The sequence below is a fragment of the Pelodiscus sinensis genome, chromosome 3 (assembly GCF_052426305.1).
Source record: "Pelodiscus sinensis isolate ZL-2025 chromosome 3, ASM5242630v1, whole genome shotgun sequence".
NCBI lineage: Eukaryota > Metazoa > Chordata > Testudines > Trionychidae > Pelodiscus > Pelodiscus sinensis.
The window spans coordinates 187,749,128-187,770,342 of NC_143054.1; the positions used below are offsets into that span (position 1 = coordinate 187,749,128).

General features: G+C 39.5%; 1 protein-coding gene across 12 annotated transcripts in view; it reads right to left on the reverse strand.

The window, feature by feature from the left end:
- Window positions 1-21,215, reverse strand: part of EHBP1 (EH domain binding protein 1) — a 341,176-nt gene that overhangs the window by 157,065 nt on the left and 162,896 nt on the right. For 6 of the 12 annotated variants that reach the window (XM_075925601.2, XM_075925600.2, XM_075925608.2 and 3 more), the window contains 4 exons: window positions 14,679-14,783; window positions 13,884-14,003; window positions 9,081-9,333; window positions 1,141-1,182 (listed from right to left, as the gene is read on the reverse strand). In XM_075925601.2, the coding sequence (XP_075781716.2) occupies window positions 1,141-1,182; window positions 9,081-9,333; window positions 13,884-14,003; window positions 14,679-14,783 (520 nt within the window). The remainder of the gene's footprint in view (window positions 1-1,140; window positions 1,183-9,080; window positions 9,334-13,883; window positions 14,004-14,678; window positions 14,784-21,215) is intronic. The other 6 variants (XM_075925602.2, XM_075925607.2, XM_089777531.1 and 3 more) reach the window with 3 other exon arrangements.

The following is a 21,215-nucleotide window of genomic DNA, read 5'->3' on the forward strand; positions in this document are numbered from 1 at the left end:
AACCCATCTTTCAAGTATTTATGTGTAGTCTGATGCACTATCATTTAACATAGAGAGCTGTACCTCTCTATGTTAAATAAAATAAGCACTTTCCTAGCATTTACATTTTTTTTTTGCCAGGCCTCCAATGAGTTTTATGATAATTCATAATACAAGAGCTTCTCCTAAGCATTTAAAGTATTTACTTTCATCATGTAAAACAGCCAGCAATATTGTATCTAATAAGGTTCCTTCTCTGTATTAAGCTAATTTATCCACTCCTCTTATCTTCCATTCTTTTCAATATGTCCAACAACAGACCACCACTTATAAAAATAATCCTTTACCATTCTACTCTTCCCACGAAGACAAATATAAATATTATTGGTTGAACTCTGTGCTCATGCAGTGACATAACACGTTTCTCCGGACATACCTACATACAATTTGAGGAAGTGCAACACATCAATAATAAACAGCCTCAGTCCCCTGAATTTATTTTTCGATGGAAACAATATTGTATCCAGCATGTCCATTGCATGTCCATTCCGAATTTTCCTTGCGGTGTTACAGTACCAAACTGGTAGGCAGTTTTCAGACAAAGGCACTAGCACTCTATTTCCTTTCCGTTTCACTTAAAAAAAAAACTTCAAGAATATTTTAATTTTAAGCTATTTCCCTCATTTATGGAAATGCTTTAGAAATGACTTTGGTGCTGTTTTGCTTCTGTTTCCTTTATCAGTAAGTAGGAGACAGCAATTGTTGCATTAGACCTAAGAAAATAAGTCTACCCCTGAAGGGTGAAGCTTACTAAACATATCTTTGGGACTCTGGGAAGGGAGGAAGAAACTCACAGCCATTCAACAATAGGCTTGGTGCTTGAAGCTTACCTTCCTGTGGGACTCTTGCTGTTTATTACAGAAAAAGATATAGATAACGAAGTGAAAGGAGAGATTAAGACTAACAAAAGTAATCTGCTGACTGAAGACATCTTCGAGGTGCTCTCATTTCAGTGTTCATCAAATGCAAAAAACACTAGTGAAATCAAAGTTAAGATGGGGTAGCAATAACAGTTTAAACAAAAAAGGATGGACATGCTCCATTGTAGGGGGAGGAGGAAAAAGGACAGTATTCAGTTTGGAACAGAAGACTCAACAGTACCTGTCAATTGCTCTAATTTTGCTGGAACCCTTGTTGAGCTGTCTTCAAACATTACAGAGTTCAAAGGAAGGTGAAAATAAAAATGGAAAAAGATAAAGTGTGAAGAACAATATGCTTATACGAGATCACAATGTTTTCTTTAGTTTTACAAATTAGTCATCTGGCAAGCCAACAAGTGCACAATGTTTTGACAATGAACTAACTGGTCCTAAACAATTGTATTTAGAGAATTAGAGAAATTACGTGCATTGGGACTTTTCTGAGAAGTTAATGTTAATTTGCTGTGAGTAAAAAGTTCAGATTAATGGGAGCAAAGAAATCTGAGAGCTGGGTGGAACCACATTTTATAATTAATTTTCTTACATTCCTGCTCTTCAATAAAGACTTTTACCACAGCACATTTACTAAGAAGCAAGGCCTACAATTAAGCAAGTTATAGGCTTATTTAGGATTTGCTGTAAATACAGACTATATCTACACTGAATGTATATTAAAGGCAGAACACGTTACACTTTTCACCACATTTTAAAAATCAGTCCTAAAAGTTTCTTTGAACTGTTAATTTAAATAAGACTCTTAAAATATCAGAAGCATGAAATAGGCTTAGGTTTCTAGTTCTTGTCATAATGGTAAATTATAGGGCTGTCAATTAATCGCAGTTAACACACACAATTAATTCAAAAAATTAATTGTGATTAAAAATCACAGTTGTTAATCACGCTGTTAGAATATCAATTGAAATTTATTAAATATTTTTGGGTTGTTTTTCTACATTTTCAAGTAAATTGATTTCAATTACAACACAGAATAAAAAGTGTACAGCACCCACTTTATTTTTATTGCAAATATTTGCACTGTAAAAATGATAAATAAAAGAAATAGTATTATTCAATGCATCTCATACAACAAAGTACCATAGTGTAATCTCTTTATTGTGAAAGTGCAACTTACAAATGAGGAGTTTTTTGTTACATAACTGCACTAAAAAACAAAACAATGTAAAACTTTAGTCTGCAAGTCCACTCAGTCCTACTTCTTGTTCAGCCAATCACTCAGGCAAACAAGTTTGTAAATAAAGAGTGGATAGCATTATCTCCAATAAATGTAAACAATGACACCTAAAAGTGACTTTCATGGCTGGCATAACAAGGTATTTACGGGCCAGATATGCTAGACATCTGTATGCCTCCTCATGCTTCAGCCACAATTCTAGAGGGCATGCTTCCCTACTGATGATACTCATTTTAAAAATGCATTAACTAAATTTGTGACTGAACTTCTTGAGGGAGAAGTGCACATTTCCTGTCCTGTTTTACCTGCATTCTGCCATATATTTAATATTATAGCAGTCTCAGATGGTGACCCAGTTCACATTCATTTTAAGAACACTGTCACTACAGATTTGACAAAATGCAAAGAAGATACCAATATGATATTTCTAAAGATAGCTACAACACTCAACCCAAGGTTTAAGAATCTGACACACCTTCCAAAATTTTAGAGGGAGGAATTGTAGAGCATTCTTTCAGCAGTCTTAAAAAAAGCAATACTTCAATTCGGAAAATACAAAACCTGAACCAACAGAAAAGAAAATCCACCTTTCTGCTAGTAGCTTCTGACTCAGATGATGAAAATGAACATGTGTTGGTCCACTCTGCTTTGGACCATTATCAAACAGAACCTATCATCAGCATGGACACATGTCCTCAGGAATGTTGGTTGAAGCATGAAGATACATCTGAATCCTTAAGCACATGTGGCATGTAAATATTCTGCAACACTGGTTAAAATGCCAATGCCTGTTATCACTTTCAGGTGACACTGTAAACAAGAAGCAATACTATCTCCTGCAAATATCTCTGAGCAATTGACTGAACAAGAAGTAACTGTAAAATTTTACATTGCTTTATTTTTGAATTCAGGGGTTTTGTACATGATTCTACATTTGTAAGTTCAACTCTCAGGATAAAAGGTTTGTACTATAATATGTGCAATGGAGGAACTGAAAAATACTATTTCATTTGTTTTTTTTTTTGCAGAAAACATCCTCAAATATTTAAATGGTATTCTATTACTAACAGTGTGATAAGTCCTGATTAATCACAATACCTTTTTAAATCACTTGACAGCCCTAGGCTGTGTCTACATTGGCATCCCTTTCCGGAAAAGGGATGCTAATGAGACACTTCGGAATTGCAAATCCGTGGGGGATTTAAATAACCCCCGTGGCATTTGCATTTACATGGCTGCCGCTTTTTTCCGGCTCGGGGTTTTTGCCGGAGAAAAGCACCAGTGTAGACGCGATTCTCCAGAAAATAAGCCCTTTTCCGGAAGATCCTTTATTCCCATGAAAGTAGGAATAAGGGATCTTCCGGAAAAGGGCTTATTTTCTGGAGAATCGCGTCTACACTGGCGCTTTTCTCCGGCAAAAACCCCGAGCCAGAGAAAAGCGGCAGCCATGTAAATGCAAATGCTGCGGGGGTTATTTAAATCCCCCACGGATTTGCAATTCCGAAGTGTCTCATTAGCATCCCTTTTCCGGAAAGGGATGCCAATGTAGACACAGCCCTCCTAAATGATAATATAAAATCCAAGTTTTTAAGTCAGTGGATTTACTCCAGATTTACAGATTTGTAACACAGCATGTTTGGTTGCATGGTAAGCAAGACCAGGCAAATCTGGCTGAATGAATCTTGGTTTGAAGACATTAACTGGAGCATGCAGTCTGTGCTTCAACTATATTATGTAACCAATGGTTATAATGGATTTTATCTAGAGAGAAGCTGAACTGTCCATTACAAGGTAAATCACCCAGCAAGTATCTCAGCAATCGTCAACGCTGCAGTCAGTTGCTTCTCTACCAATCGACTTCAACAAGTTAGAAAACATAGTTACAACTTTCGCCAACTCTAGGGACCGCCTTTAATTCAGCCTGGTTAATGAGAATAGAAATCATGGAACCAAATCATTTGATTTGAAAATAACTTCCATTGTTTATTTTTAGCTATTCAATAGGATTTGGACTGGTATTACTGACTAATGAAAATAATTTTATTGAAAAGAGAATCAAAGTCTAAATGAAACAGAATTAAAAGAATAGGCTAAGTGTGATACTACAAAGGAGTGCAATTTAAATATGCATATACTCATTCAATTTTCATCTATTTTGATTTAAAAAAAAACCCATGCAAATACATTTTTAAAAATGCATAGGTAATTTTTGGTGCTTGCCTAAATTAAAAAAATGGCCGAATTAACTTTATTCAAACTTTGTACAACTTCCCATCTTCGAGCTATGGCCAAAATTTCAACCCATAAGAGATTTGTTTGGAGCTTCCTGATAGAAAAATTTCCTTAACAGAACATGTAAACTGTAGTACTGCTGTCACAATATACTTACTATCATAAATGTTTTGCATTTATATGCATATTCAAACAATATCAGTGTACTTTGTAATCAATAATGAATCAAGTCTCAAATAGATCATCTTAAGTAAATATTTTTACCAATAGAGAAAATAAGGCATGGAAGATATTATGTATTTTCCCCAAGGTTACACAGCAATTCTGTGGCAGATCAACTCTCAGCGTACTGAAATAGCAGTTATGTGTAGGGCTATAGATGGCTCTAAACAGATTTCCAGATTTTGCACACAAAACCAGGCTTCCTCTAACTTATTCCATTAGGGTTTTCTAATGTTAAGTAGAGAAGTAAAATCCTGTGTAATTAGTCAACTGATTAAATGTGAAGTTTAACTGGTTAACCAAATAAGGGGGGGGGGACCTGCTTCAGCCTCCACTGTTGCAGCTGGCTGGAGCACCCACTGCCACAGGCAGGGGCTGGTCTAACACCACTGGAATAGCCACTGCCTGCGCACCCCGCCCCCCCAAGCCCACCATGGACAAGAACTGCTCTGGATGCCCGGAGCAGCCCTGCCTGTGATGCGCTCAGGCCGCTGCGGACAGGCTGTCCGTGGCAGGCCCTACAAGGCTGGGGAAGCCCCCTATCTACAGCAGGCAGGAGGGAGGTTGCTCCAGCCCCCACTGGTTATCCAGAAACAGTAAGCATCACCCATTAAAGTTAAACTTCCACATCTCTAACGTTAAAACATTTTGCATTGGCATTTAACTTGAAAAAAATCCCAGATCCCAGTACTAAGTAATTTAACATTTAGCTGTCACTTTTCTTAGGCATAAGACACATCCAGAGCTGTGATCAGAATTTAGCACAGAACTTGATCAAAATGTAAACCAGGCCTAACAGGCTATGGCTACACTGCTGGTTTTTTGGCGGAAGAGGATATGCAAATCACGCTCTCATTTGCATATCTTCTTCCAATTCTTTTTGCAGAAGAGGTTTTGCTACTAAAAAGCCCTGTGCAGACGGGGTCATTTGTCGGGAAAAAACCCTTTTTCGCAAGATCCTTTAACCTCGATTTTTGAGGAATAAGGGATCTTGCGAAAAAGGGTTTTTTTTCTGACAAATGGTTCCATCCACAGGGGCTTTTTAGTGACAAAACCTCTTCCAGAAAAAGAATCAGAAGAGAATATGCAAATGTGAGTGAGATTTGCATATCCTCTTCCTCAAAAAAGCAGCAGTATAGCCATAGCCACAGTGGGGAAATCTAATGGCATAAATTTTCAGTTAAAAAATAAAGTCAGATTTCCATCATGTCATTCACCCTACAGAAGCAAGTCCCCAGGCATATTCCAGTTCTCATTCTTGCCTATCACCCTCTCCTAAGTTCTCATCTTTTAAAAATCATTTATTTAATCTTGTCTATAAAACCGTCCAAAATCTATGCTCTGCCCTCTTGAAAGGATAATGGGACTAGGCACTTGATTTTAGAAGTCTGCTCATCTTTATTCCTGGTAGTGAGCATCAAATTTAACAGGAACACAGAAAGAGAAATACAGAGTGATTAATAAAGGGCAAAAATGCATTGCTTTTCACATGAGGAAGGGGAATGTCCTTTGGGATCCTTCTATTTGTCCTGTAGCCCTCCTATTACTCTCAAATCCATTCTCAATGAGAGCATCTACTCACTGGTGCTCAAAAACACAAACAGAATGATAGGCTGTATAAAGAGCGATATAGAAAACAATACTGAAAGTTGTATAATGCTGTTCTATGAATCGATGGTTTGCCCTTATCTTCAATATGTGTTTAGGTCTGGTCACCCCATCATAAAATAGATATAGAGTAGCAGAAATAGGAGCATCCAGAGACGGGCGATGCAAATGATTAGAGACATGGAGAAACTTCTGTATGAAGAGAGATTGAAAAGGTTAGGACCAGTTAGCTCAGAGCAGAGACAAATAAGAGGGAACATGATAGAGATATATAAGATAATGAAGGGTAAATGAGATGGTCCTAATTGTCCTTTTTTATTTTAAAAAAAAGTACAATGTAACAGACAAGGAAACAAAAGGAATGATATCTGTGAAAAGGAAATGCATTTTACACAAGGTGTAGCTGGCACCTTACATGCCAGTGAGGCCTAAAACTTAGCAGGACTCAAAAAAAGGGTTACACATTTATACAGATAAGGATAGACACCACCACATTGGATAGAATACTCAACGTGCAAAGGATAAAAAACCTCTCAGGCTTCATGGCACAAGCAAACCACAAACTTACAAGAGTGAGGAAAAGCTTCCCTAATAGTTCCGTAAGTGGTTTTCAGGGGGTTTCTTGCATTTCCCACAGAAGCATCTGGTGATTGATGTTACTAGGCAAAAGACTGATCTAGATGGACCAGTGTCCGGCATGCCAATCCCTATGTTCCTAAATAGGCTTTGTGTCATAACAACCCACCCTCCAGAGCTGGGTCAATGAAGTGCTGCAAGTCTTCCACGCCCCCATTCTACTCCATATATTTAATAAATTGTCCCAACAACTTTACCCAGGCTTTACAGCCTTAGCAACATGTGGAGAAGTAGGAGGAGTCTCCAGTGAGGAATATGACGTAAAAGTCTAATTTACTATGCTATTTAACACTTCCACCCTTCATTTTAATAATGAAAATGCAGGTCATCTTAGGTTTGAGTAACATTTACCCTAAGCGGGGCTGGGAAGAAAGGGGAAGGTTTTTTATTTTACCTTTTCTTAAGAAAATAAAGCAAACAGGGACTGTAAATCTCTCAAGAGTCTGGAAAAATACAAAATTAAAACAAAACAAAAGCTGCCGTAACAAAGAGCAACTGGTATCCACAATCTCACCGACAGGAAGAAAAAACAAGCCTGCACTTTAAAACATTGCAGTGGCCTGTGTTGGCACACATTTGTTTAGGGGAGGGATGTCGGTGTAAGTAGAATAAAGAAAAAAAATCTTTCACTTGCCACTCAATTGTCACCTTTGTTTCCTTCCTCTCTTCTTCTCTTCCTCAGTCTTTGCTGTTCTCTGCCCCCATCTGTTTGTGTATGCATATTAATATTTTCCCCCAATCAGTGATATATTAGAAATGTCTAGTGTCACTGTCAACAGTGCAATCATACTCTTGGTCTGGGAAGATACAGCAGCTAGAGTTGTTTGTACAGAAAACAGACCTTCCTCCCTCTCATCCCCACCCGCACCGCCCAACTGAATGGAGCTGGCAGAGAAAGCATTCCCAAATGCCAATTTTTCACAGCAGAACAAAAACAAAGCATAAAAAAAAAACCCTGACAAAACTAAAACACAAGCGTTCATGGGCACAGAACTTAAGAGAAAATAAAGCCAGTGCACTAGGAACTTCTTCAGTTGCCTAGAATACAGCTATAAACAGCAAATATAAGGATGAAAATACAACACCTGAATTGCTATTAAATATAGAAGCCATGCAAGTGTCGTGCCATTATAAATCTCATCAACTCTTTACAATTAAAAGTTAATTACAGTTGTAGTCTGTTTAACTGCTCATGTCTAATCACAGTAAATCCTTACATGGGTGGTGCGGTTACTGAGTAATAACCCAGCACACCTTACGTTTGCACCTTCAATCATCCCAAATTGCATGGCTATTGCAAAATGCCCTCACACCCTGTTCTGTTTCATTACTAGACTGTAAGACAGTCAAGCAGTATCTTATAACAATTTTAGATAGGGTTCTTAAGGGTCCACAGCTGAAAGGGACCATCTGTGAACATCTAGTCTGACCTCTTGTATAACATAGGTCATAGCACCATCCCCAAAATAATTTCTAAAGCAGATCTAAGATAAAAACCAGCCAATCTTGATTTTAAAATTGACAGTGATGAAGAGAAATAAATTCTAAGGAAGTACACGGGGAGCTTCTCTACAGGATGCCTACTCCCTTTCCCCTTTTTCTCCCCCTCTTTCTCTGCCTCTTCCCCCCACCCCTCAGAGTTTTTTTCCTGGTGATTGAACTTTTGTTATATATATTCCCAGATCTCTCAGTTTACCTAGCATAAACTCATCCTAAGCACTCTCACTTTTATTAATAGTTATTTTTTCTTACAAAAAAAGTTTGAGACAAGATAGGAAGGGCCAAGGCCTCCCTTTCTAAATCACTAGAAATTGCTCACTGTAGTAGAAGAAGGCAAAAAGCTTTCTTAAGATATGGGCAGAAAAACACCCTCATGGATCCTGTCAACATGCTTGGGAGACTGGTGAATTCTGTCCTGTGTATGTGGGCAAGCACCAGCATGGTAGAATTCATTTATACCTTGAGATTATGCCATCAAACCCACTCATACTTGAAGATGAAATACAATGTTGCCTGTAAACTTTGTGCTCGTGCAGCTACTCAACACAAATTCAAATGCTGTCCATCTGATTAGCAGAGCAACCACATCTAGGCTCTGTGTTTCTATTGGTGGTGTACATTTGCACATGACTTGGCTCACAAAAATATTATTTTGCACCCGGATGAAAAAAATCCACACATGAATGGAAAAGATTAGAAGGAATATTGATGAAATATTACAATATACTTACTCATCTAACTCTTCCTCTTCAGCTTTAGAAGTATCTGCATACAGGTATTTACTCATGTCCACTGGTCTTACATTTTTCCTTTTTGCAGGTTGTGGAGGAGAATCTCTGATAGTTACAAATGTTTTAGGTTCTGGATCTGGCTCATCAAATGGGTTCAGGTACTCTGGATCATCTTCCCCTTTAAAGGGATTATAATTATCACTGTAGTAGGAGTCTTCCGGTTTTGAAGATGGAGCTATTTCAGAACTGTGTTCTATAAAAAATAATTTTTAAAAAAATATTATATGCTGCAAAAGGTCAAGCTGGGAGGGGTTGCAACTGCTACGGAGGATAGGGTCATCATTCAAAAAGATCTGGATACACTGGAGAAATGGTCTCAGGTAAACAGGATGAAGTTTAATAAGGACAAATGCAAAGTGCTCCACTTAGGAAGGAACGATCAGTTTTACACATACAGAATGAGAAGCGACTGTCTAGGAAGGAGTACGGCTAAAAGGGATCTAGGGGTTATAGTGGACAACAAGCTAAATATGAGTCAACAGTGTGACGCTGTTGCAAAAAAAGCAAACATGATTCTGGGATGCATCAACAGGTGTGTTGTAAGCAAGACACGAGAAGTCATTCTTCCGCTCTACTCTGTGCTAGTTAGGCCTCAGTTGGAGTATTTTGTCCAGTTCTGTTCACCACATTTCAAGAAAGATGTGGAGAAATTGGGGAAGATCCAGAGAAGAGCAACAAGCATGGTTAAAGGTCTAGAGAACACGACCTATGAAAAAAGACTTAAAGAATTGGGCTTGTTTAGCTTGGAAAAGAGAAGATCGAGAGTGGACATGATAGCCGTTTTCAGGTATCTAAAAGGGTGTCATAAGGAGGAGGGAGAAACTTGTTCATCTTGGCCTCTGAGGATAGAACAAGAAGCAATGGGCTTAAACTGTAGCAAGGGAAGTTTAGGTTGGACATTAGGAAAAAGTTCCTAACTGTCAGGGTGGTTAAACACTGGAATAAATTGCCTAAGGAGGTTGTGGAATCTCCATCTCTGGAGATATTTAAGAGTAGATTAGATAAATGTCTATCAGGGATGGTCTAGACAGTACTGGGTCTTGCCATGAGGGCAGAGGACTGGACTCGATGACCTCTCGAGGTCCCTTCCTGTCCTAGTATTCTATGATTCTATGTTTCATGAGGGATGGGGATTTTTGGAGGTGGTGGAGACAAACATACTGGCTAAGTCTACACTGGCATGATTTTACGAAAATGCTTTTAATGGAGAACTTTTCCTTAAAAGCATTTTCGGAAAAGCACGTCTAGATTGGCAGGATGCTTTTCCGCATAAGCACTTTTTGTGGAAAAGCGTCCGTGGCCAATCTAGACGCGCTTTTCCTCAAAAAAGCCCTGATCGCCATTTTCGCGATTGGGGCTTTTTTGCGGAAAACAGTACTGTGCTGTCTACACTGGCCCTTTTGCGCAAAAGTCTTTCGGAAAAAGACTTTTGCCCTAACGGGAGCAGTATAGTATTTCCAGAAAAGCACTGACGATCTTACATGAGATCGTCAGTGCTTTTCCGGAAATTCAATCAGCCAGTGTAGACAGCTGGCAAGTTTTTCCAGAAAAGCTGCTGATTTTCCGGAAAAACCTGCCCGTCTAGACACAGCCTTTGGGTATGTCTACACTGCAATTTAAGTTTTTTGCTTGTGTTAGGTGTAAGCTTTTAGGGATTCTTTTAAAGCCATTCTGTGGCCATTTGTCAAAGCTTTTATAAAACATGGCAGTGTTTAGAAAGCAACCCAGATCAAATTATATTATGGGATAACAACGCAATAACTAATTCAGAAAGCTGAATACTTTGCTAGGTAAGAACAGCTACCTTAATTTGCAAAGTGACCAGTGATCTTAGGAGTCTCAATTTCGGGACATCTTAAATGGTATCAGAAATGGTAAGCATCTGTTTTTGAAAATCAAGCCACTTTGGGTTATTTCAGATTGGGGATTCAAAAACTGAGACACTCAAAATCACTTGAAAATTTAGGCTCCTGTTTGTAGCTTAAATCAAGTCAGGATTTTGTTGGTTCTAAGTCTTTAAGTGGGTAATAATAAATGAGATCTGTTACTGAGTTGCAACTTGGCACACTAAGGGTCAAACCCACAGTAATTTTGAATAGCCAAGTAATAAACCTGCCAGGGCAGGAGAAACAAAAGAACAGACTGATGTACTATTTACAACTGACACACTGCCCACTTTTGCATCAGTTCCTGCCAACTCTACCTGGCATGGTTCCATTGACAGGAACTTCTCATAGAAGTGTGTGTTTCGCCTGGCAGTAAATATCTGTAGAATCAGATACTAAGTTCCCATAGGAATTAAGAACCATCACAAACCTGACTACCTTCCTTCCTCAGTGTAAACTGCACATGCATTCTGTAACATGCAGATAGAATATGCAGTTTAAAAAAATTACCAAAAGCCCACCAAAACATTACATTGCATGCACAATTCTCCCGGGGGGGGGGGGGGGGGGAAGAGGGGGAGATGGAGGAAAGACAGAATGAATCACATTTGACAACATTGCTTAATGCACTACTGAAAGATGTTCAGACGTGATGGTGATGAGGAAGGTATAAGAAAAAGAATTAAGTGTTAATTCCCTGTATTGCCAGGAACAATGAAACCATTATAAACTAATAAAGAGAATAATTCCTTGGAGATGCTACACAGATTTATCAAAACTTCAAGGCCTCAGAGGGAAACATTTGAAAAAGAGGTAAGAGATAGTTTTATTTCAGTGGGAAGCTGATTTTAGTGACCCAACTGAATTTTACAGCAATAAGATGAACTGTAAAAATGGATCCAAATAAACACTACACATTTGCAAATGGGGAGCAGCAAGTAAGCTTCATAAATCCAAAGACCAAGATCTCAGAATGATAAAATTGGCGTAAAAAAGAGGCTAGGTAAGATTACTTCACAAGAAGGTTACAAAACACATAGAAGTTTATAAAAGGCCAAATGAAGCGTGAAATGTCAATGAGTAAAGGCCTTTAAACAAAGAGGACAGAGAGATAAGGGAAGAAAGAAGCATTTGAAAAGTACAAAACAGGAGAGCCCTCAGGACTGGTCCACTCATCCACAGAAGACTTTATGAAAATAGGTTTATTATTTTTATGACCAACAACCACCAAGCAGCAGCACTTTATACTTCTATCAGAAAGCAAAGGAGCGGGAAATGGTCTGGGTATTCAGTGATTACCTTTCACTTTTATGTTGCCAAGCCTATCCCAGGCTGATAAATGACTAGTCACAATATGAAAGGCTTGCATGAAAAGAGTTTGGTAGGTTTCCACCCACTCCCTAGTTACCACTAACTAGCACCCGTCGGAGATGTCCAGGGCTAAGTGAGCCTGGCACCTGAACAATCTTCTTACCCTGAGAGATGGCTCTCTGCTCAGAACTGAGGTGCTCTTTGGGAGCATGTGATGGAGCAGGAATTTTTCTTAACATTTTGTATTAATATTGTGTGTGCCTCGCTTTCCTGTATGTGGGGCGAGGTTAACTCAAATGGTGGGGAAAGGTTATTTACTCTTTGCAGAATCCCAGAAACACAGGTTTGACTGATGCCTAGCTGTCTGTGACCTGAGCTCCCATGTCCATGGAGAGCCCAAGAAGGGAATGGGCACAGTTACTGCCTAGATCTTGGCACTTAGCAACTAAGGACCATGGATGTCCAGACCTCTGCATGAAGCCAGCCAGGTGTGACCAATTGGAGAACAAAGGAGGAGGGCCAGGTGACAAAGTTTGCCTGGAAACGGGAACAAGGGACTGAGGAAGGGGCTGATAGGGGTTAAGTGTGGGCTCCTGGAAGCGGGAGACTCTCCTGGAGTGGGACTGAAGGGGTCAGAGGACTCTGTGTTCTGGCATGGACCATGGACTATGCTGTAAATTTCTGTTCTCTGTGTTAACCACAAACTTCCTATCCTGTGCTCCAGACATCTAAGCTCTTCAACTTTTACAACGCTAGCTGAGAGTCACTCCAGTTTAAGGAAGCTGGGAGTGCATTGCTTCCTTTGGGTCTACAAATCGGGGGACTCACTGAAAGGCGCACCCAGTATGAAGCAGAGGTGCTGAAGGCTTCAATGTTAGACCTAAGAAAGTAGTGAAACCAAGTGGTTTATCCTAGTGAGACTGTGACCCTAAAGGGGGTCTGGCACACTGTTCCAGAGCTGTTCAAGAACACCACACTGGTGGAGCCACGACAGAACAAGGTGAAATTTTCCCTGATGCTCTTCTCTGTGCCTATATAGAGGACTTCAAACTCCAGATATGTCAATCTGGCACTTCTTGGAAACATTATCGTCAGCCACATATTTTATATATTTGTCACTATGTTTTGTTGCACTCTGCATACACTGACTTTAAATGGAGATTTTCACATATTAACTACTCAAAACAACTTTGCAAAACAATTAATTTAGTTTAGTGTTGTCATAGTTTGATTTTTTGCCCCGCTTGTAAGGCAACTACCATAAGATGGTGAACAAATTATTTGGACAGAATTCTGGTATTTTCTCTCCCCAAAGACTGTCACTATTTAGTGCAGCAACTACACAAACAGAGAATATGCCTCAATTTTACACGTCATTGGAGAAGGAGATGTTCAGTTCACACTGGCGATTAAGATTCCTGATATTGATGTGTGGGTGCATATAATAATGTAATAATTTAAATTTGTAGCATTTGAAGAGAAAAAAAGTTATGATTCATCAATGAATGTGTCAATAATGAATAATTGTGTGAAATGAATTCACCACCTGCATCAGGATCTTGAAATGGATTTAATTCTGCTGTATCAGGATCTCCAAATGGATTGGAACTGGAATTGGCCAAGTCTTGCTCCTCTTCATCCAAAAAATTAAGCTTGTTGATAAGCTCTGGTGGGAAAAAAAATGAAGCATTGTTTAAATATGGCCAGAGCCAACCCTGGATATTTACTGTTCAAAAATTCACATTTCAAATTCAGAAAATTCACACCAGTGGTCCCTGAGAACAATGCACTAGAACACATTACCAACTGCAGAACTAAACTAATGTATTTTGTAGCACACCAACATTTCCAGCCAGAAGAAATGAATGTTCATTGATGAGTACTAACCCACTACACAGCCACAGCAGCCTTCTGGACTTAACCTGATTCAGTAAGTTTGGCAGTGGATCTAGAAAGTGAAGTACAGCAACTTGATTTCAAAAAATGAATGATTCATATATTTGTTCATTGTCAGTTCTCTTATTTACAGGTAACATTCATGTAAAGTCAGAGAAGGTACATTCTATCAAGTCATAATGGTTAAGTATTACTCACTGCACAAATTTTGTTTTAATTATGTGGTTTTTCTTTCCCATTCACAATCATGTGACAATGCAATGGCTGAAGAGAGACTCTGTCATGTTGGTACCTGTTGGATGCACTACAAATTACTGAAAATCACATTGGATGGGAAGCACAATGATAAAATTTGACAGCTGAATACAAACAGAAGCCAAAAGGTAACAGGTCACAGTAAATACAGACAATCAGAAACAGAAAGAAAGGAGGAAAGCTCATAGACCTTCAGAGGAACTGGCTGATTTAGCTGAAGGCATATTTGCTTGCTTTATGCAGTCATCTTGATCTTCATCTAAGCTGCTCAGAGCATTCAACTGGTTTACAATTTCTGTAAACAGAAGCCAGTCAAGACAAATATAAGGTAGGGTCATTTAAAGAAAAAGCAGTAGAAAGCATGCTGTTACTAGAGAAACAGGGAAAGAGAGGACACTTATTGTTAATGAAAAGAATACATTCAGAATGAATCATTACAGTGATATATAATACACCTATGCACCTGTACAGAATGCTTCAGCACTATTTTAACCAGAAAGAACACATAAGTACATAGTGAACAGTTTTTGATGGGTGCTCACTACCAGCAGTTTTAAGATTAACAAATAACTTAAGATTAACACCTATATTAATCAAAAAAATGAAGTATGCTAAATATTATTTTACTTTAACAGTTTCCGTGTTCATAAGTAAAACTTGAAATTAATAGCATAAAATTAGCTTAATACAAAAAGTTTGAGGCCAGGGCAATATCAGACATACAAACTTTGATTATGCTTCATTAAGAGCCAATCTCCATCAATTTTCACCTAAGATACAACCAATTTTATAATTACTGTAAACAACATGGTCACTAAGGGCACATACACAGCAGGGCTAAACTCAAAATAAGCTATGCAACTTGAGCCACACTAATTGCGTAGCTAAAGTTGAAATAGCTTATTTTGACTTTTGGCACTATCTGCACAGCAGTTATTTCGAAATAGAGATCTCTTCCCCCAACTTTCCTTACTCCTCATATAATGAGGTTTACAGGAGTCAGAGTAAGCAGTCTTCCAACTCTCTATTATTTCGACATTATGTCAAAATAACTGCTTATGTGTAGACACGGACAATGTTATTTTGGCATAATGTCAGTTATGTAGACATAGCCTAACATATTACAGAATAAAACAGGCTTCATTAATTTAGGGACAGATTCTGCCACTTTTATTTTTAGTGAGTAATATCTTACTTATTGGATAGTTAGCAAGGTGATTAAGGGCAGGATCTAGCTCTTTCGGAATAGCTCTGAAACCAACATTTTAAAACAGAACCAAATAACTCCACTAAGATTCCTTTTGAGCTACATTGTATTGCTACTTTTAGCTTTATGTGCTTCCTTAAAATGGTGCACACTCAACTTGGAAGACATTAAGATATGATGATAAAGCCATAGGAAAAGCAAAGGCAATTCATAAGCCATCACTTTAAAATGAAACAAAGGCTAAAAACAGTGAAGAAAGTATTATATAAGCACCAGTCATGACTCCATAATTAAGCTTGAGTTGAGTTTTGACTTAAAGATCCAATTAATTAATTAAAGATGAAGAATACAATGTATGCTCCCAAACTGACAGCACAGCACTTACTTCTCCGTGTAGAAACACCATGTGTGTGTTTTTTAAATGTAATAATCTTTATAATGCAGTTTATGCTAATATAAACTATCAGTTATTATGCATTAAGCACAGTGGCAGGGTAATTGCATAGTGTCATTACAAGGTGGAGATCAGGCTTTTGAGGTGTCTTATATGTCCACATCTTTGGAATGTTTTACCTTTAAGTTACTGATACATACTCAACTACGCTACGATAGTTTGTGTCTGGGAAAAGCAAAACTATCTCTAAAATAAAGTTCCTGAAATAGAAATCTCTATTTCCCAAACTAAGAAAAGAAACAAGTTGCACAGAGGTGAAAACTGAGCAATGTCAATGTTGCTCTAACTAATGCTTGGCTGTGCATAGCTCCTCAGGGCACTGAACACTGGTCACCCCTTTCCACTGGATATAACTACCCACTATGCTTTGGTGCAAAAAAGCCAAAAGCAGTACAATGATCTGGCCCTGAACTGCTAAGTATTTAAGACATATACCTAAAAGTTGCTATTCTAAAAATCTTATATTTGAATGTTTTACAAAGACATATGAACTCTTTCAAATAAATATGTAACTGATTTCCAAGTAGGAAGATGTAGTACAGTCTATTCTTCAGATGGTGCAGCCATCACAAAACACTTCACAACCACATTGGCTTCCTAAATGGTCTTGCTCTTACAGGACGTAAAAGTACAATAGTCAATTTGGAATCAGTCAGTTAAGACATCTTATGCTCCTCCCTGTTCAGCTCCAATTTAGAAAGATTTGCTGGAAATCTGAATGCTGTTGTAGCTGTCTCTTGCGATTTCTTTTGGACTCAAAGCATAGAATGACAGATGTATTTTTTACTCACATGAAAAGCAGAATATAAGCTTATAAAGCATCATTATGAACCAATGACTAGTTAAAACAGGATGCAGACATTGAATTCTTTGATGTGGTTTGAATCAACTGGTCCCATCTGCCACCCTACATGCCCACTTGCACTTCATTGTGTCTCAAGAGTATAAAATGGTCTGTATTATAGGGTGTGTCTAGACTACAGTTTTGTCGACAAAAGTGGACTTTTGTCGACAAAACAATACCAGCGTCTACACTACCGCTGAGTTCTGTCGACATAACGTCGACAGAACTCCGGTTTTGTCGACGCTGGTATACCTCATTTTACGAGGCATAACACTTTCTGTCGACAGAACTCTGACAGAAGGTGTTATTGCCTGTAACACTGCGTCCAGACTACGGAGTTCTGTCGAAAAAGCGGCTTGCTTTGTCGACAGAACTCCATGTGTCTGGACACAAATTGTCGACGGAAGTGTTATAGACACAGGCTACGTCTACACGGCGGGTTTTTTGGCATAAGATATGCAAATGAAGAGCTCATTAGCATATCTTAAGCTCTCATTTGCATATCCTCTTCCGATCCTTTTTGAGGAAGAGGTTTTGCCGTTAAAAAGCCCCGTGTAGACACGGCCATTTGTCAGGAAAAAAAAACCCTTTTGCGCAAGATTCCTTCCTCAAAAAATGAGGTTTACAGGATTTTACACAAAAGGGGGTCTTTCTGACAAAAGGCCCCGTCTACACAGGGCTTTTTAATGGCAAAATCTCTTCCACAGAAAGGATCGGAAGAGTATATACAAATGAGAGTGGAAGATATGCTAATGAGTGCTTCATTTACATATCTTCTGCCAAAACCCCCCCGCAGTATAGACATAGCCACAGTGTTGAAATGAGAAGCAAAGGAATCTATGACCAATATCAGCTTTTGTACATCATTATCTACATTCCCCACTTATCTTAGTCTCCACGTAACCCACTGAAGTCAACAGGACTTTTTGCGGGGTTAGCTGCTCCTATGTCAGAATCTGGCCCCTAGGCAGAATTTGGTATCTGGCAGAAACTTGGCATGATCAGTACAGGTTGAACCTCTGTAATCAGGGATTCCCTGGTCCGGCAACATCTGTCGTCCAGTAGGATCATGGATGTTCCAGGACCAGAGAGTCCTGGCAGAGGGCTGGGCTCCCCACAGCTGGGCTGCCTGGCATGCCACATCTAGGCAGTCAGGCACAATCCAGCGGGGCTGCCCAGCGGGGACAGGAGCCCAGCACACCTTAGCAGGGCTGCAGGAACTAGGTGCGGGGCTGTCTAGAGGGGCCAGGAGCTCGGCATGCCATAGCGGAGCTGCTTGGCGGGGCCAGGAGTGTAGCGGGGCTGCTCGGCAGGGACAGGAGCGTGGTGCACTGTAGCAGGGCTGCCTGGAGGGGCCAGGAGCCCGGTATGCAGGGAGCTATGGTACAGCTGTGCTACCCAGCATAGCAGGGAAGGACGTGGGGGGACTGGCAGGGCAGCGATGCTGGTGGCAAGGGGGAGTTGGCCAGGAGGCCAGCAACTGGTCCAGGGCTGGGGGGAGCCGATAGCAGGGAAGCCAGATATGACCTCTCTTGGTCCAGCAAAATCCCTCATCTGGGACTGGTCAGGTCCTGAGAGTGCTGGACCAGGGAGGTCCAACCTGTATTACAATGTGTGATGCTTCAGAGATCTGTGCTTGAAGTACATTTGGGCTCAAGACCTCACAACTGATAACATCTGGGCAGACTACTGAGTCCATATGGAACCCCAGTGATCATAGTAGATCTCTGTGCAGGAGTAGCAATCAGCACACTATCAATGGGTGCATCAGGGCCGGTATGCCTATTCAAAAACATTAAGGGAAGCACTAAAGTGTGCATGGCTATACTATTTTTTATTAATTTTGAATTGAATATCTTAAGCATGTCAAAGTCACTTGTGCTCATGGAGGCCTACGTATGACAATTTTGCTATTTTAAAATCTCTCTTTAAATTCTACAGCAGCTAAAACGTTTTGCAACTTTACATTAAAAACAGAAACATGTATGTTGTTTTCAAGTTGACATTACACAAAATGGTTAAGCACGTCTTTTCTTTTTTTTAAAGAAAGTAGAACCAGGAGTCAGGAACCCAAGAGAGAGCCGAGAGGCAGGTCTTCCATTACATATGGCAAAGAAGACCATCTTGTTGTACAGACACTTCCTGGAACTCCTCTTGGGCTTAAATAGGCGCTTGCATCAGTCAGGGGCTATGAGGAAAGCTGTCAGTCCAGCCTTCTGAGATATTACTTCATGTGATTTTTGTCCCAACAGGATGTACATATGATAACACAAACAGCCCAACAGCAGCCTCTTGGTTGAGGCATGGAGGTGTCAGCTGTCCCACAGATCTGGGTTCTAGGCCCTGAAGAGCTCCCCACATGGCTAAGAGTGGAAAGACTATTGCAGCCTTAACTTTAGGGTCAATTCTGTGACATCAACAATTATTACATTCAACTTTCACACTGTGCTTTCAACCTGAAGATCCTAAACTGCATACCAAGAGTCACATATCATGTCAGGGCAGACTTAGGAGAGAACCTAAATCAATCTTTTTGTACTCTTATTTACTATCTATTGAATGGGTCACTCTTGCTGCCATGATAATGAAATTACCATTATTTAGTTATAATAGAGTCACATGTCACCAAATCCAATGCTCAGAGTATACTGCAAAAGGAATGGAGTTTGCACTAAAATCTCTCAGAATTCATTCCACATATACATCCTTCCCTCTAGCTATCTTTCAGTCTTCAGGCAGTGAAAGAGATGGCTCTCTGAGTAATTAGACTAACATTTAATACTATTATTTGTACAGTATGGAACTTTACATTTTGAAAGCTCTCTTGCAAACATTAACTAATTAATCCACAAAACACCCTAGTTAAGGGTGATTATCCCCATTTTACAGTTGAGAAAACAGAGAGAGAGGTTAAGCGGCCTGAGGCCTCTCTGAATCAATCAGAGCAGCTTGTCCTGGTCTTGCAATATCCTAACCAGGCAATGTGTGAGAAAGCGTAGGCAGAAAACAAGTATTCAAAATGAGTAACAGCACTTGTTATCAATTAGCTTTAAATGGTTCTGGAAATGTAATTATTTTCTGAACACTTATTTTACAACACCATACTAACTCTTCCATTTTGTTTTCTTTTCCTCTTTCTATATTGCTTCACTTTTTTTTCCCTCAATTCACGAACCTTTTTCAAAATTGCTGCCTTTTGGCCTGACACCAGATTTCCCACTTCTTTGTCTACTCTAGATGTTTTCCTCCTTTGGTTCTTAGTTTTCTCTGGTGTTTCATTTCTTCGTCCTGACAGCACATTTACTGTAACACTTTTAGGACTCCAACTTCCACCAAAGTCAATGGGAGTCTTTATATTGAGTCAATGGATATTGGAACAGGACTTGAATATTTACATTTTTCTGTTTACTTACTGAATGATCTAAATGCTATTCCACTTGCTCTGGAAAACCACATGCATCTATTTATCCCTCCCTCTCCTTTCCCTGCCCAATTCCTTCCTCTTCCCACCTCCCTCTCTCAAACAGGAGATGTTCAGCTAATGGCATGGCACAGCAGCTGCAGTAAACAAAATGGTGTCTGAGGCTTACTTCTTCCTTTCAGGCTTTTTACCTATGGGTCTTAGGACACATCTGCACTTGCAGTTCTGCAGCTGCACTGTTACAGCTGTGCCACTGCAGTGCTTGTGAAGAGAGCTCTCCTATCAGCATAAAAAACCTGCTCCAAAGAGCAGCAGAAGCCATGGCAGCGGTAGAAGCTCTCCAATCAACATTGCACTGTGCACACTAGCACTTATGCTGGCATAAATTGTTGAGTAGACATAGCCTTAGAGTACAACATTTACATCAACAAAAAACAAACTGGTTTTGCACAGTAAGAAAATGAAACCTGAAAAATCTGAATCTTACTACTGACAGGAAGTGGCATACTCTTTGCTCAAAAGAATAGTGATAGAGATGCAGCCGTGTTAGTCTGGTGTAGCTGAAACAAAAGACAGAACTATGTAGCACTTTAAAGACTAACAAGATGGTTTATTAGGTGATGAGCTTTCGTGGGCCAGATCCACTTCCTCAGATCAATATGTGGAAGAAAATCAGCACAACCATATATACCAAAGTGATACCATCAAAAAAAAAGTGAACGCATGTGAAATTGACAAATCAAATTTTAGAACAGAGTGGGTGTGAGGTGGGAAGGTAAGTTCCTGTGCGATAGTGACATG